Below are 14,142 nucleotides of genomic sequence, written 5' to 3'. Positions count from 1 at the left end.
TTAAGCTGTCAAGTTACAGAGTTACCATGCACTTGACCTTTATATAAAGAATCATAAATTTTTATTCTGTTCCTGTTGAGGCTTACCACAACACAGCCCCCCTCCATGGCAGCAAGCATTCTCCTTCACGCCCCACCCTGGGGCAGAGTCAGGGAAAGGTCCTGGGACATTGGCATGGGGATGTATAGGCAGGGCAAAGATGCCTTCTCCATACTATCACAGGTGATAGGTAACTGTGTCTCACAGTTTCCTGAGCCATCTGTGTCCTCTGTCTTTCACTCAGAGGGACTCCTGCTTTTAATCCTACTTGTTACCATGTCTTGTAGGCAGACCCTCACTGCAGAGACTGGGATTGTGGAATGGGACAAGAGAGTAGAAAACAGCATTTATTAAGAGTTTCCTGCTCACCTCCCTGCTGGATGTTTACATGCTTCTTAGCAAAAAGAACAAGACATTGCGCTCTGCAAGATCACAGATCTTAAGGTCAGATTGCAAGAGGCAGTTCAACAACACTTGTCTCCTCAGCAAACAGATTATGAGCACTTATTAAGAACAGAATAGGACAGCACCAGCCCAGGATGTTAGTGAGCGTACCAGTTCTGGAAAAATGAGTCCCCTAATCATGGTGAAATGAGGTCTGACCCAAAGACCCGCAAAAGTCTTTTCTATCACTTCAGTCCCACTTCTGCCCTCAAACCGAGGCTTGAAGGCAGTGTGAACCTGACACCCCAGTCAAAGCAGTTCAGAGAGGAGGGAGGGAGGGAGCAACCACTTGTATGGATGAAAGAATAGCTCAAACTCTACAGTCACATCTGTGCCTCTACTGAAGTTGCTATAGGAATGAGATCTACAGTAATGATTTTGATATGTAGATTGTTTGAACTTCTCCCCCTCCCCAAACAATTGACCAAGACTGTCATGCATTTCACACAGGCCTCTTTCAGGTATCAGGTAGCAACTGCATTTGACCATTAGAAGCTTGAACTGATATTGAAATGTTAAGAGTATTCCTAGAGATTACAAATCCAACATCAACTGTACCTGAGCAGTCACTTTAATGCTTCCCTGTCCAAATACCATATGCAAAAAGGTGCCCTTATATTTAGGTTTTTAATAATAAATCTTTGTACCTATAGGAAGGGTTCAAGGAGGATAGAAACTACCAGGTGTAGAAGAGGATTAATTCAGGGACCTTTTGAGGAATCTCAATCCACAACAGTTCATGCTTCCAAGGGTGCTAAGAGAGCTGGCTCTTGTGATAGTGAGGCTGCTCTCTGTCATCTTTGAAAGGTTATACAGATCAGGGGAGATCTCCCATGACTAGAGAAAGACAAATGAATCATCTCTCTTCAAAAAGGGCAGTAAGGACAATCGAGGAAACTACAGGTCTCTCTTCAGTACCTGGGAAAATCATGCAGCGAGTCATCTTAGAAGTCATTTCTGGGCATATGAAGGAGAAGGTAGAGACTGGGAATAGCCAGCATGGATTTACCAAGGATAAATCATGCCTGACCAACCTGATTTCCTCCTGTGATTAAATGACTATATCCCTGGATGAGGGGAAAGCAGAGGATGCTGTCTATCTTAACTTTATCAATGTGTTTAGTGTGGTGTCCCACAAAATCCTTGTATCCAAGTTCGGACCKTACAGTCTAGATGGGTGAAAAACTGTCTGGATTGCTGGCTGAAATGGTTATTGCTAACAGTTCATACTCTACCTGGTAGAGGCCAGTTACTGGTGGAATTCCTTAGGTGTCTATCCTGCTTGATACTGATATCTTTATCAATGAACTGGAGGAGGAGACAGGATGCACCCCACAAGGTCTGTGGACTGATGATACTAACCAGAGAGCGCAGTTGCTACGCTTGGGAGCAGGCCTGCCATTCAGAGGGACTTACACTTGCTAGAAGACTTGGCCAACAGGAACCTCATGAAATTCAGCAAGGGCAACTCTAGAGTCCTGCACGTGGGATGGCCTAACCCCCTGCAAGAATATAGGCCAGAGCACGACATGGGGGACCTTCAGATATGCTAAAAATGAGTCAGTGGCAAACCCTGGCAGCAGTGAAGGTACATTGGGCTGCTCCACCATCCATGCTGCTGTTGATACAAGGGAATTCATCATTCCCCTTTACTCCATACTCATTAGATTACATCTGGAACAGTGGGTCCAGTTTTGAGTCTCCCAGTACATGACAGTTGTTGAATGAATCTTTTCGAGGGCCACCAAGGTGGCTGGGGGTTGAAGCATGAGACTTAGGAGGAGAGACTAAAGGAACTGGGTTTGTTCAGCCTGCAGCAGAGAACAGCAACCTTCCAGTACCTAAAGGGGAGGTTACTGGAAAGATGGAGCTGGGCTCTTTGCTAAAGAATGGAGAGACAAGGGTCATAAATGAACAAGGGAGGCTCTGGCTAGACATAAGGAAATAATCTGACACTATGGAGATAATTAGGCAGTGGAATAGGTTGCGCAGAGAGGGTGTGCAGTCTCCACACGCAGGTTTTTCAATATCCAACTGGACAAGCCCGAAGCAACCTGGGCTGGATCAGATGACCTCCTACAATCGCTTCTAATCTGAATTATTTTATGATAACTCTTGGGGTATATCTTCTCCCTCTTCTCTGTAGAATTTTCTCCATTTAATACAGCTTACATCAGTCTACAGATTGAAAGTCCTTGCATATGCTGCTGCTCAACCCACAGACCAAGAACATTACAAAAAAGTAGGCCCCCTAATTTTAGCTCAATAAGATCTAAGCCAATCTGAGCAAAAACATCAGTAGACTAGATGCGACAACATTTTTTATTATATTTAATACAAGTGAATAGATTAAGAGATCTGAAATGTTGTAAAGCAGTATACCTACTGAATAAATAATAGGCACAGGAGAGTCATGTCTACCTTATAACACTGACTAGTATTGAGAATACTTAAAATAAATCCAGTGACATTGGATAAAGTCCATAAAAATGCTATCCTGTCTTCCCTCGTATGAAATTGTTCAAGTATAAAAAAAATCCAATACAGTGTAAAATATTAAATTCCATTTCGGTCAAGAATAAAAATTGCAAGTACTGTAGTTTCACAGGACAACGTAAAGCAGCATTTTCTAGCAAAGGGAAAAATAGTCTACGTACAGATGAGTGAGAAAAATGCACTAATGTATTTGAGAGGTCTACATGAAAAAACTATGAGAGGGAAAAGAATGAAGTAGCAATATTTTACGTAAAACCCTAAAAAGATGTTAATTTAAGAGTACTCTCATACAGTGCACATACTGATTTAAATAAATCCAAGTCAACATCCTTAGTTAATTAGGTTAATATTTAATATGCTACATCTAAACCTACTAAATAATTTATGCCATGAGATGAATACATAATTTTACAGTGTCACATCTAAAGTTGCTTTCTTTAGAGCGCAGAATAGTAAAACTTTCAAAATAAATATTTCTTTTTAAATAGCATTACAATTAAGGCACAGTATAAATCACATACCATTAACCCTTGAAGAACTGCAGTCTTGGTAACAAAAGTTGCCTTGTGTACTGTATGTTTTCTAATAAATATTTTAAATATAGTCCTGAAATAGATATTAAAATTGTACAAATGGTTTCAAAAAAAGAGAAAAAAAGGAAATTCCCTTAAAACAGTTCTTAAAGGTTTAAATTCATCAAGCTTCTTCCTGCCTTTATTGACAAGTTATGAATAGCAATAAATAGAAAGAGAAGGCTGTTGTAGTRAAGGACTGATCCTATTTTAGAATCAGAAGAGCTGACACCAGCAGTCAAAGTTTCCCAAAAGTGAAACAGGATGGGGTGAGGGATTAGGATGTGACAAGCTCATCACATGAGCGCGAGTGATGTGTTCTTTCCAGAACGGTCTCTGTTATTGATTGTCGCTACAGCTGCTGCACCCGTTCCTTCCACATCACTTGCTCCACAGTTCCACTCGGCCAGAGGACAGAGGAGAAAATAACTTTGGTGCCTGTCCACCATCTTACTACCAGGCCTTCCTCCTCGGCTTGCTCCGTGCCCGTTAATGCAATGGCGAGAAGGTATTGCCTCACTAAGACAACTTCTGTGGGCCATACTGAAAGCTGAAAAGGACAATCAGTGCTTTAAGCTCCTTTAGTCTTAACATGGAGAAAGATTACATATTGCTGACTCAGTTTTTTTCCCCTGGTTCAAACTTTTCAAATACCATTTTCTTATTTATAAAGGCAGTTTTGTTTCCCTGATACTGTAAAAAATACAGCTTTGCTTTTTTGTTTTTTGTTTTTGTTTTTGTTTTAAATATGAAGTCTCATTGCTACTCCTGCCACTCTTTCGTGACAGTACAGTATTTTTTTCCCCATTTTCTTCCAGACTGATACTTGAAACTACACATCCCACACTACCCCTACCCTCTAACATCATGGTTTGGATGCAGACTGTATGAAGACAGTGGAATAAAAATCTTTAGTTTTGCAATAGCATTGCTTTCCTTAAAGCTCCTTAGTTAATATTAATTGTCTCTTATTAACTACTTATACTGGAAGGCTGAAAAGAGGAAGAGAAAGAAAGAGCTTCCTTTGGGAGTCCATCTGCTATTGCATACGGTCCGTCTGCAGCTGTTGGGGTTGGTACTGGCCAAAGGCCGCAGCCGCGGCGGCCGCTGTCCCCGGCGCCGCCGCGGTGATGGGCTGCTGCACYGCGTAGCCGTAGCCCCCCGCCGCCACGTAGCCGGCAGTGGCAGCCGGCGACGCGGCGTATGGGTACTGCTCATAGGCGGCCGCRGTGGCTGAATACTGGGCGTACGCGGCTCCAGTGTAATCGATGTAGGGTGTAGTGGAAGCAGCAGCTGCTGCGGGCTGAACGTGGGGAATTACCACTCCGGGCTGCACAAAAGCCTGCGGATAGACATAGTGAGCAGGTATCCTGTTGAAAGAGGGGAGAGGGAGTTAGAGTTGGGACGCAAGTCAGCGCCTGTCATATCCATACTCTGAACTATAACAAACTCAATTTAGTTGTTGTTATGTGCATAGGGTTGCCACAATAACTAGACTGAATGGACCCATAATCAGTTCACTGGCCCAAAGAGATGCATTGCTCCAAAGCACAGCATTAGAACTGAGTTAAAGCAGAAGTGTTTAATGTTGCTTGAGGATATTATGATTAATGCTATTACCATCTTTAAAAGGACCAGGATTACTGATGTTGGTTTTAAGACAACTCTAAATGAGTAAGCTCAATTATTCCATTTGGAAAATTGCAGTATTTATTTTTCAAGTCACCTATAAGTGATTTTTATTACCTTAATTCTCACTGAACTACTCGACTCTTAGTGAAATTATTTCCTGCAAGTACTCTATTATTATTAATAATAACTGAGCAATTTGACAGCATCACTATAATGAGTTTGACAATAGCCAATAAGGCAACAAAACGGTTTAACTCTGATTTTATATAAAGTCTTGGGGGAGGGGGAAGTGTATTGTGGCAACCCTACTTAAGTTGCTATGCAGACTCAGCACACATTAATTTCTCTGCAACCTCAGTCACCCTTATTAAAAATAAATAAATAAAATAAAAACCCAACAACACAGGCGACAAAGGAGTTTAAAAAAATTCACAAGTGTGGTAAACACAGCAAGAATCACACTTTCCAAACGAACTATAGTGCAGCTCACTCCGTCACAAGAGGCCATTGAGGGGAAGCTACATAGATGCTATTAAAATCCATAACAGTGACTCCTAGGTACATGTGCATCACACTTTTATAAAGGTCATAAGGACACAACGGTCAAACCTGTTTGATTATCAGGCCACTGATGTCCTGTTTTGTGCCAGCTTGTTTATTTCTATGCAAGACATATAGCATAGAGTTTTTTGGGAGGTGGGCATAGGATTAAGTCTAAATAGATCTGGTGCTCAACAAAAGCAAAAAAAAACAACAAAAAAAACAAGTTTATGGCTTAAGAAATTACCGTTCTGAACAAATCAATACACACACTTTTCCATTTCCTCCAAGTCTCAGAACTTGCTTCCCTGGCTTGTTTACTCAGCCCTTCAATTTTGAAAATTGGTTATGTCGTCATCTTAGCACACAAGTGTACATACAAGTTGATCTCATAGTTGTGTTTTAATCATATAATACAGTTTTTAAAAAGAATGTATTCAGTGGTATTTTCATTTTACATTTATAACCTTGTCTTGCATCTGGATTTCCACAGAGAAGTCCTTCATACATGAAACTCATTTCAAGATGGATCTTAACAAACCCATGAAAATGTGCTTGTGCAAATTTATTACTATATAGTACTGAAATTTACCTTTACAGACAATGCTAAAGACTGCACCAACCTGTTAATGCACTGTAAACATGGATGCAAATTGCAGTGGTACAATCTGTCCTCTTTTCTTGAAATGCAAGATTTAATGGAAAGTGGTTTTTTGTTAAATAACTTCAGGTTTTACTTAAATGGTCAACAAGGAAACATTCCAGTCATAAGGGACACTGTCAACTAGATTCATAGCAAAACATATTTTAAAATAAGTGATAGTCAGGCTTTCAAACTGCCCAGTTTTCTTCTTAAGAAAAAAAAAGCTCAGACAGTTGAGTGAATAGAAATACTAGCAGAGAGAAATGCTCAGCTGCAGTGTTTAAGACATGAACACCAGTCATAAAAACCCCAAAAGTCAATGGAATTCATTTCCTACTGTATGAAGGGAGAACAGAAAAAAACAAGAGTGACAAATAGGGGTTGGGGAGGGAAAGAAAATATAAAACAATAAGCTGGGTTTTAAAAACTCACCTAATTTATGAAGTGATTAGCCAGAAGTGCATTTGAAGCATACTTAAGCTGGCTCTGCCATTTAATCATACATCATCACCTGAGCTTTCCATACAAAATAGATGTGTGTGTACAAGCATTTTGTATTGGTCACCAATCAAGTACAATCCTAATAAATACAACACCATGTATTTTAAGTATTAAGGAAAGAGGAATAAAACATTTTTGCAAACTAAATTGCACAATATTGAAAAAATCAGAGATCCTCTTCTGCATCATATAAGAATCCATTTAATATCACATCAGAGGGTTTGGGTTTTTTTTTTAACATACCGTAGTTACAAAATAGAGATATTCTAACAGCAGAGATACAGTAAGCAAGCTTATCTGGATGCTTAGGTTATCTTGCAAAAGACATTTCCTCAAGCCAGTGGAATTGATGTTACTAAGGTTTTCATGAGGCATTAGGACACTTGTCCATATACTTGAACAAGACAGAAAGATACATGTGCTCCCACTTGTGACTTGTTTTATTTAAGCCAAGAAACTAACAGGTGGTGAAGTTATGAAACATTATCTGTTTGCAACATCTTACCCTACCATGTACATAAACCCTGGGCAGGCTCCTCACCACCATGCCATTTCACACATGGTGATTGACAGTGTAAGCTGCAGTGGGGCTATTTTTGATCATCTGTCGTGCTACAATTCTTTTGAGTGGAGTAAAATGGCTTTATATGGCCAAAGCAAATTTCTACCTACCGCAGAGGCCAACACACGTAGATCTCAACTATTCGGAAGCTGCCTGCTTTTAATGCTCTGCCAGATCAAAAGTTGAAAAAACAATTCCCTATTTTGCTGGATATCCTTAGTATCACTATTTTTATTTTGGAACATATGCTTTTGTTTTAAACTTTTGCAATAAAGGAAAAGGAAAGCCACATTTAACTTCAGCAGCAAGTGTAACTTGGGCATATACGAAATGAAATGACATGCTTCATTATTATAACAAGAGATTTTTGTGTAACTAAGACCTCAGAAAATAATTATATAAGCAATAATAAAGTGACAGCTAATTGTTTCAAGTTTTATGAAAACCACCAAAGATAGGACACAGTCTAGACTAATCCAAAGAGCTGTGACATATGGGAAGTCAGCAGCAGTAGCACATAAGTGACTCTCAACATTAAATACTTGAGCAAGTAGTTATTTAACTTTGAATGCAATGTTTTCCTTTGGACCTTGCATTCCATCATCTGGTTTTATAAGTATTATTAAAAAGTACCTTTTACTCAGTGAACAGCTTTCCGTACTGTAGAGATAGCTTACATCATAAGCACCAAGACAGACATGACCCTAAACAGGCTTCCTTTTAAATTTGTGTCTAAAAACGTAAGATGACATTTAGCATTCTTCAGGTTAACTTCTGACTGCTCCAGTTTCATTCCCTATTTACTGATTATCAGCAGTCTAATATTACACAGGTCTTTTGATCATAAACTCAAGACAGGGCTTTTCCTTCTGTCTTAAGGAAGGCAAGATTGCCATGCTCTTGGAGGTAATACCAAGTAGGCAGTATCAGCTAACCATCTGAATGAACTTGTTACTTTTGTTACTTTGGGATTTAAGTCTGGTCTTACTTAAAAACAAGAAAATGTTTCCATTTTGATTCAGGTACAAGTTTCAGACAAAAAAATGGGGTGGGGGGGAATCTCTCCAACAGAACTAATGATATCCTACACTAGTATTTCTCTATATAAGCCCGTATTTTTCCACTAACATTTAAGTAAATATTATACATGCAAAAAGAGAAAAGTTATATTAGGTTGAAGATAAAGTCACCTTCCCTTTCCATAAGTTCTTATTGAATTCAGAGGTAGCATTTTAATAAACACTCCTGAAAACAGAGCTGTATAGATAATCAGTGCTGCGATCAGACAACTTTCCAGGACAACACCARCATTAAGTAAGAAAGATGCTGAATGTGAACAGCAGGGAGAAATGTTATTTGGTGGACAAATTGATCTCTGCAGCACTGAATAAAGAAAAATTCCTAGCATTTTAAATGCTTCATGCATTGACGCTAATCTAGTTTCTGGCTCCCTTCACCACAGTAATGTTGTACTTAATTCAGAATGCTGTACTTCTGCATCTTCTCAGTAAAAGTAATGCAACATAATCCAATTATTTTCAGTTTCTTGCTTGATAGGTGGAACCATGACAAAACACTGCTGACCATACCAGAATATGGCAGAGCCTCACTAGTTTGCACTCTGGTAGGGAAAAAAAAAACACTTGGACCTTTTGTGTGTGGATTAGCAGAGTATCAGTAGTGTATCTGCACTACAACCCATTTCACATAGCATATTAGTAAAGTATACTTTTAAAAACTGCACCCTGCACAGGAGGAAAAAAGATTTTAAAGTAACCAAATATTTCAGTGCAACACATGGAACACCATCTAAGAGTGAACGCTTAAATAAAAATAGATCCAAGAAAGCACTGAAACAACTCTACTTATTGCCAGAAAACATAGTGAATGAAGATGATGACTTCTATATCCCAATCAAATGCCTGCTATTCTGCCTAACCTGAACTATATTCTGTAGAAAAGACACAGGTTATTGGAAGTTTTGAGCAGGAAGCAGGATTGAGTAGGAAGCAGGATTAGTAATCTCCTTGGTTTCCACATAATAGAAGAAAGTCAAAAAACAAGGATTCAAAATAAAGCAACATATGCCACCAATCTGACACACACAAATGACCCTGTGACCAGTCTTCCTTTTCTTCAGATTTATATATATTGCATTAGAAACAAAACCTTATTCAGCCTGCTGGAAGAATTTCCCTGACCTACATCTTAAGTGATCTGTTGTTGGTTCAGGGTAAGCAGAGCAAGAAAGAGCCCTACATTTACATAGTCCTTTCAGCAATGGATTGCTACAGGTTCTCCCTTTCTGCGGTGCTCAGCAAACACTCAGCCTCCTCACGGCCGTTCCCCAGGCACCCCTCTGGTTCCTCTGTGTAACACCTCTCCGGCTGACACACTCCACCTCCTGCCTACCTTAGTGCAGGTGTCCTAAACTGATCACTGCATATATGTTGTGGTCTCCTCATACTTCAGAGAAGTCCAACAAAATACAGCAGAAAAAAATCATAAGAAGAAAAAAAAAATTATTTTCCAACCCCCTCTCTGCAAGTGTCTCAGAAGAAGAAACATTCTCTTACAAAAGTACACAAATATTCTAGGAAAACAGATTTCCTGCAGCTCTGAGGTCAGGAGAAGCAAACTATTGAGAAGCTATAGTAGTTTAATAACAGCTAGGTACAATATTCTGAAGCTATTCTAGTCAAATAAACAAAATATGTTTGTGACGCATTTTCCCTACTTCATTGTTAGCTTACTCATTAATTAGCAAAATGCATTATTTTGCAATGAGTTTCTCAGTCAGTGTGCATTAGTGAGGTGGTACTGTATGGAAAGTTTAAAGCAGACTTCACCTTCTAATTATATGCCTATAAGAAGCAAGCATTAGAACTACTTAGGAATAGTATACTCAAGAAAAAGAGAAATGCACTACATATTAAAGTCAGATTGAGGAAGTAAAAATCTCCAATTAGAAAGCCCAAATGGACGCACATTGTTAATAAGGAGCTCCACACCCCTCCCAAGAACAACCACCCCCAAAATTATGAACATGCAAGCAATACGTTGATTTACTTAAAAATCAAGAAGTCACACAATTTAGCACTCACTACAAAATACGGTTAAAAAAGTCACAGGCTACAGCTTGAAAGCAAGGAAAAAAAAAGGCCCTTTGCTCCCCATGGCAAAGTCACTCCTCAACAACAAAAACAAAATTAAAAAGACACCCCCAAAAAAACTTTCACTACGGCTCTTTCAATTAAATAAAAGCACACAGTTTAGCTATCAACACCACTTCATTACTGTAATAAATAAATAAAAAAAGCACACGGAGGTCTATTGACTATATGAAAAAACATACATGCATCGTTAATCACCATTTTAGCTTGTTTGTGTTTGAGTCTACTGGTTACAGAGTTTAATTCCAAACAGAACTATTCCACCTCTTATCATCATATCCTTCTGATCAGTTATCTTAACTGTAAACGATCCCTGTCAGATTAGAAAGAGATAAATAACATTGAGTCAAGCTGAAAAAAAGAGAAATGGGGCACAGCAATCTTGCATAAAGTCATACCTCCTTCTTTTATCATAGGGTCATACACGACTGGACTGCTTAGGTGGAATGGACACGTCCCACACAACTTGACTCAGCTACAGCATTTAGAACATTACCAACAAGGTGAGCACATTTATGGGTACATATTTTTAAGTCTGAGAACTTGAATATTGCTGGTGATTTTATAAGAATGCTACTACAAGAGGCCTTCAGAGATCATACTTTTCYTTCCTCTTTTAAAAATGATTTTTCCTCCCCTGTTTGAGGTCCCATTGAACCAACTTACCCAAAAGGCCTCTGTATGAGAGCTGGATGAAGCTGCTGAACACCGAAGGCAAAACCTACCAACAAAAACACATCACATTCTCTATATGGGTGTTCTTTTGGCTGCTTATCTTTTCTATATACATACGCACACACACACAAAACACAGAGTAACAGCCTTCACTAACAAGCTCCAGTGAAGATGTTTGAAAGGCTGTAAACCACAAATTAGAAAGCAAAATAAATCAATCCATATATATAATACATACACACACATGCATGCATACAGAACTTAAACAGTAAAGTGCACACATAGAGCTTTGATTCTTAGAGATGTTTAAATGAAGGACTTTGTCTAAACAACAAGCACAAGTCATTCAATTTTTATTTTGTGCTCCTTTCTGATCCCTTTTTACAAGCCTCTGAAGGATTATATGTTACTTTTTAACCATCATTGCAGTCGTGTACTTTCTAAAAACTTAAATTCAAGTCATCTCTACATGAGGACTTAGCAAGGGGTCAAATCTGTCTTCATCTGCTGCTCAGTTCTGTCTTCAGATGCCCAAGCCTGAACCCATTCTTTCCTTGATGGGCACTTAGTTACTCGCACAAGTATTGCTCGGGCTTAGCACACAGGAATTCAGAGCAGCCTCCTTTGGAGCACAAATGAACATTCATACGCTGTGCGTTCCCGGCTCTCTTGCTGCAAAGCAACAGTTTGGGAAGTGGATAGGACATCAGATTGGCTCAGCTGTGGTCTTGGGAAGAGCCATTTCATTTTAAAGTCTGCATAATAGCTCCCATCTGTTCTAGGAGTTCACATTAAGATATTGTTTACGTTAATAAGACCGCACACATTGGAAGCAATTCGCTCCTTGGCCAATCTTTCCCTGCAATGATACTGTAAATGGTAAGTGTCACTGCATTCCCAGGAGTGGGAATAACCAATGAAGAGTCTGAAATGTGGAAATCTTCCTGGGGAACTTTAGATATTTTATGCATGCATCCTTTTAGTTTTAAATAAGGCTCATGTGCAAAACAGTCAGAAAGTTATTACACGTTGCATTTAACAAYCAAAACAGAAGCACACCCAAACACTCAGTGTACTTCAGGGAAAGTGCAGGACAGCGCTAGTTTTTCTGAAGTTTTAGTGTGTTCAGAAACCTCAGGTACAGAAGGAMAAGCCGTTTGGGGCCGTTCCTCACCTGGTTGCATTATCCTCGGTTTGGCGCCCAGGTATGCCAGGTTCACGTTGGCCTTCCTGCCATCGATGATAGGGTTGGGGTCTTTACAAGCTCTTTCGGCAGCAGCTCTGTCAGCCATGGTGACCTTAACAGCGTGCGATGCTCTGCGTTAGATCCCTTCTCACAAGCGAAGGCGAAGCCCTGCCGCTGCCCGCGGGGAGCCTGCTGCCCCAGCAGGGCAGCAGGGGGGGTTCCTGCAGGCGCTGGGGCTCCCGGGGGGCAGCACGGCGAGGGGGGGGCGCAGGCGCTGGGGCTCCCAGGGAGCCTGGTGCGCCGGGAGCCGCGGCCGGCGCCGGGCGCAGGGCGGGGGGCGCAGGCCGAGCTCCGCCGCCTGCAGATAACCCCCGGCGCGGCCGTATCAGGGCGCAACAGGCGCGCTGGAGGCGCTGCGAGAAATTAGACAATTCCCCCCTCCATCGCCTTTCTCCCCCACCTCCCCCCCTCTCTCCAGACGCCCCAGCGGGGAGAGAGGAAAGAAAAGGAAAAAATGGGGGGGAAAGCCAAAACGCCCGACAGCCCCCTTCCCTCCCCCGAGCCGCGGGGCTGCCCGGCGCCTGGCAGCTCCCCCCGCAGAAGTTTCCCCCCGCTGCCCGCCCGCGGCCCCCCAGCGGCCCCCCGGCCCGCGGCCCCCGCCTCCCCGCCCGGAGGCGCTCACCTGCCCGCGCCGCGCCGCGCCGCGCCACTTACAAAGCCGTATCCCCGGGACTTGCCCGTCTGCCGGTCGGTGATGACCACCGCCTCCTCGATGTCCCCGAACACCTCGAAGTACTTGCGCAGGCTGGAGTCGGTGGTGTGGTAGGGCAAYCCCCCGACGAAGATTTTGGTGTAGGTGGTGTCCTTCTGCGTCGTGTGCATCTTCCGCCCGGCCCTGCGCGCCGCGCAGCCCTCTGCAGACGGGGCGCCGGCACCCACGCGGGGCCGCCGGGGCGTGCGGGTGCGGGGCGGCGAGACCCTCTGCCAGCGTCAGCCCCTCTCTTTTTTTTTTTCCTCCCCTCCCCGTGTCCCCCCACCACCCAGTTACGATGCAATTCCCTTTTTCTTTTGCAAACCCGGCTTCCTCCTCCTTCAGGAACGGAGCCCCGCAGCCTCCGGCGGTTTTGAGGTAGGTAGCGGGAAGAGGAGGACGCGAGGCCGGGCAGCAGCCAGCCTGGCGGCCGTAGCGCTGGAAAAGAGCAGAAGCAGCAGCTGGAAGAGGAGCGCAGGGCCCGGGCGCTAACAACTGAGTGGCCTCCCCCCCCTAAAAGCCACCGGGTCGGGCACTCTCGGTTCCTCCTCCTCCTGCTGGCAGGGGCGGGGACGGCGGCGGGGCGGACCCGGCTGCCGGTCCGCGGCCCGGCTGGGGTGACACACAGCTGTTGCGAGCAGCTGGATGCCTCCCCTGCGGCGGGGCGGCCGCCGAGCCCCGGCCGACCAGGACCCTTCGGGCCGCCCGGCGCAGCGGCTGTTTCAGAAGTGGCCCGCGGGCAGGCTCCGTGTCCTCCGGGCCCGAGGAGGAGGCAGGTTCGCCCCGGGCTTGTGCAAATAGGAAGTGTCAGGAGACAGGGTCTTGCGGGGTCATTGCTGCCTCGCCACCCGGAGAGCCTTGGGGAAGAGCCAGCCCACTGGGAGCTGCCGGTCCTGAAATGTTGCATCCCTCCTCAAAGGCTTGTGGC

The 14,142-nt window shown here is 42.9% G+C and overlaps 1 protein-coding gene across 1 annotated transcript; it reads right to left on the bottom strand.

Moving 5' to 3' along the window:
- Positions 1–2,791: 2,791 nt before the first annotated feature.
- Positions 2,792–13,741, bottom strand: RBM24 (RNA binding motif protein 24). The gene is made up of 4 exons (XM_026073320.1): positions 13,178–13,741; positions 12,452–12,575; positions 11,269–11,323; positions 2,792–4,921 (listed from the first exon to the last, which is right to left on the bottom strand). Exons 1-4 carry the CDS (start codon positions 13,343–13,345, stop codon positions 4,591–4,593), a joined length of 678 nt encoding a protein of 225 aa, XP_025929105.1. The 5' UTR covers positions 13,346–13,741; the 3' UTR covers positions 2,792–4,590.
- Positions 13,742–14,142: the final 401 nt, after the last annotated feature.

The sequence above is a fragment of the Apteryx rowi genome, unplaced genomic scaffold, assembly GCF_003343035.1.
Source record: "Apteryx rowi isolate R43461 unplaced genomic scaffold, aptRow1 scaffold_366, whole genome shotgun sequence".
Taxonomy (NCBI): domain Eukaryota; kingdom Metazoa; phylum Chordata; class Aves; order Apterygiformes; family Apterygidae; genus Apteryx; species Apteryx rowi.
This window is presented reverse-complemented; position numbering and strand designations above follow the sequence as displayed.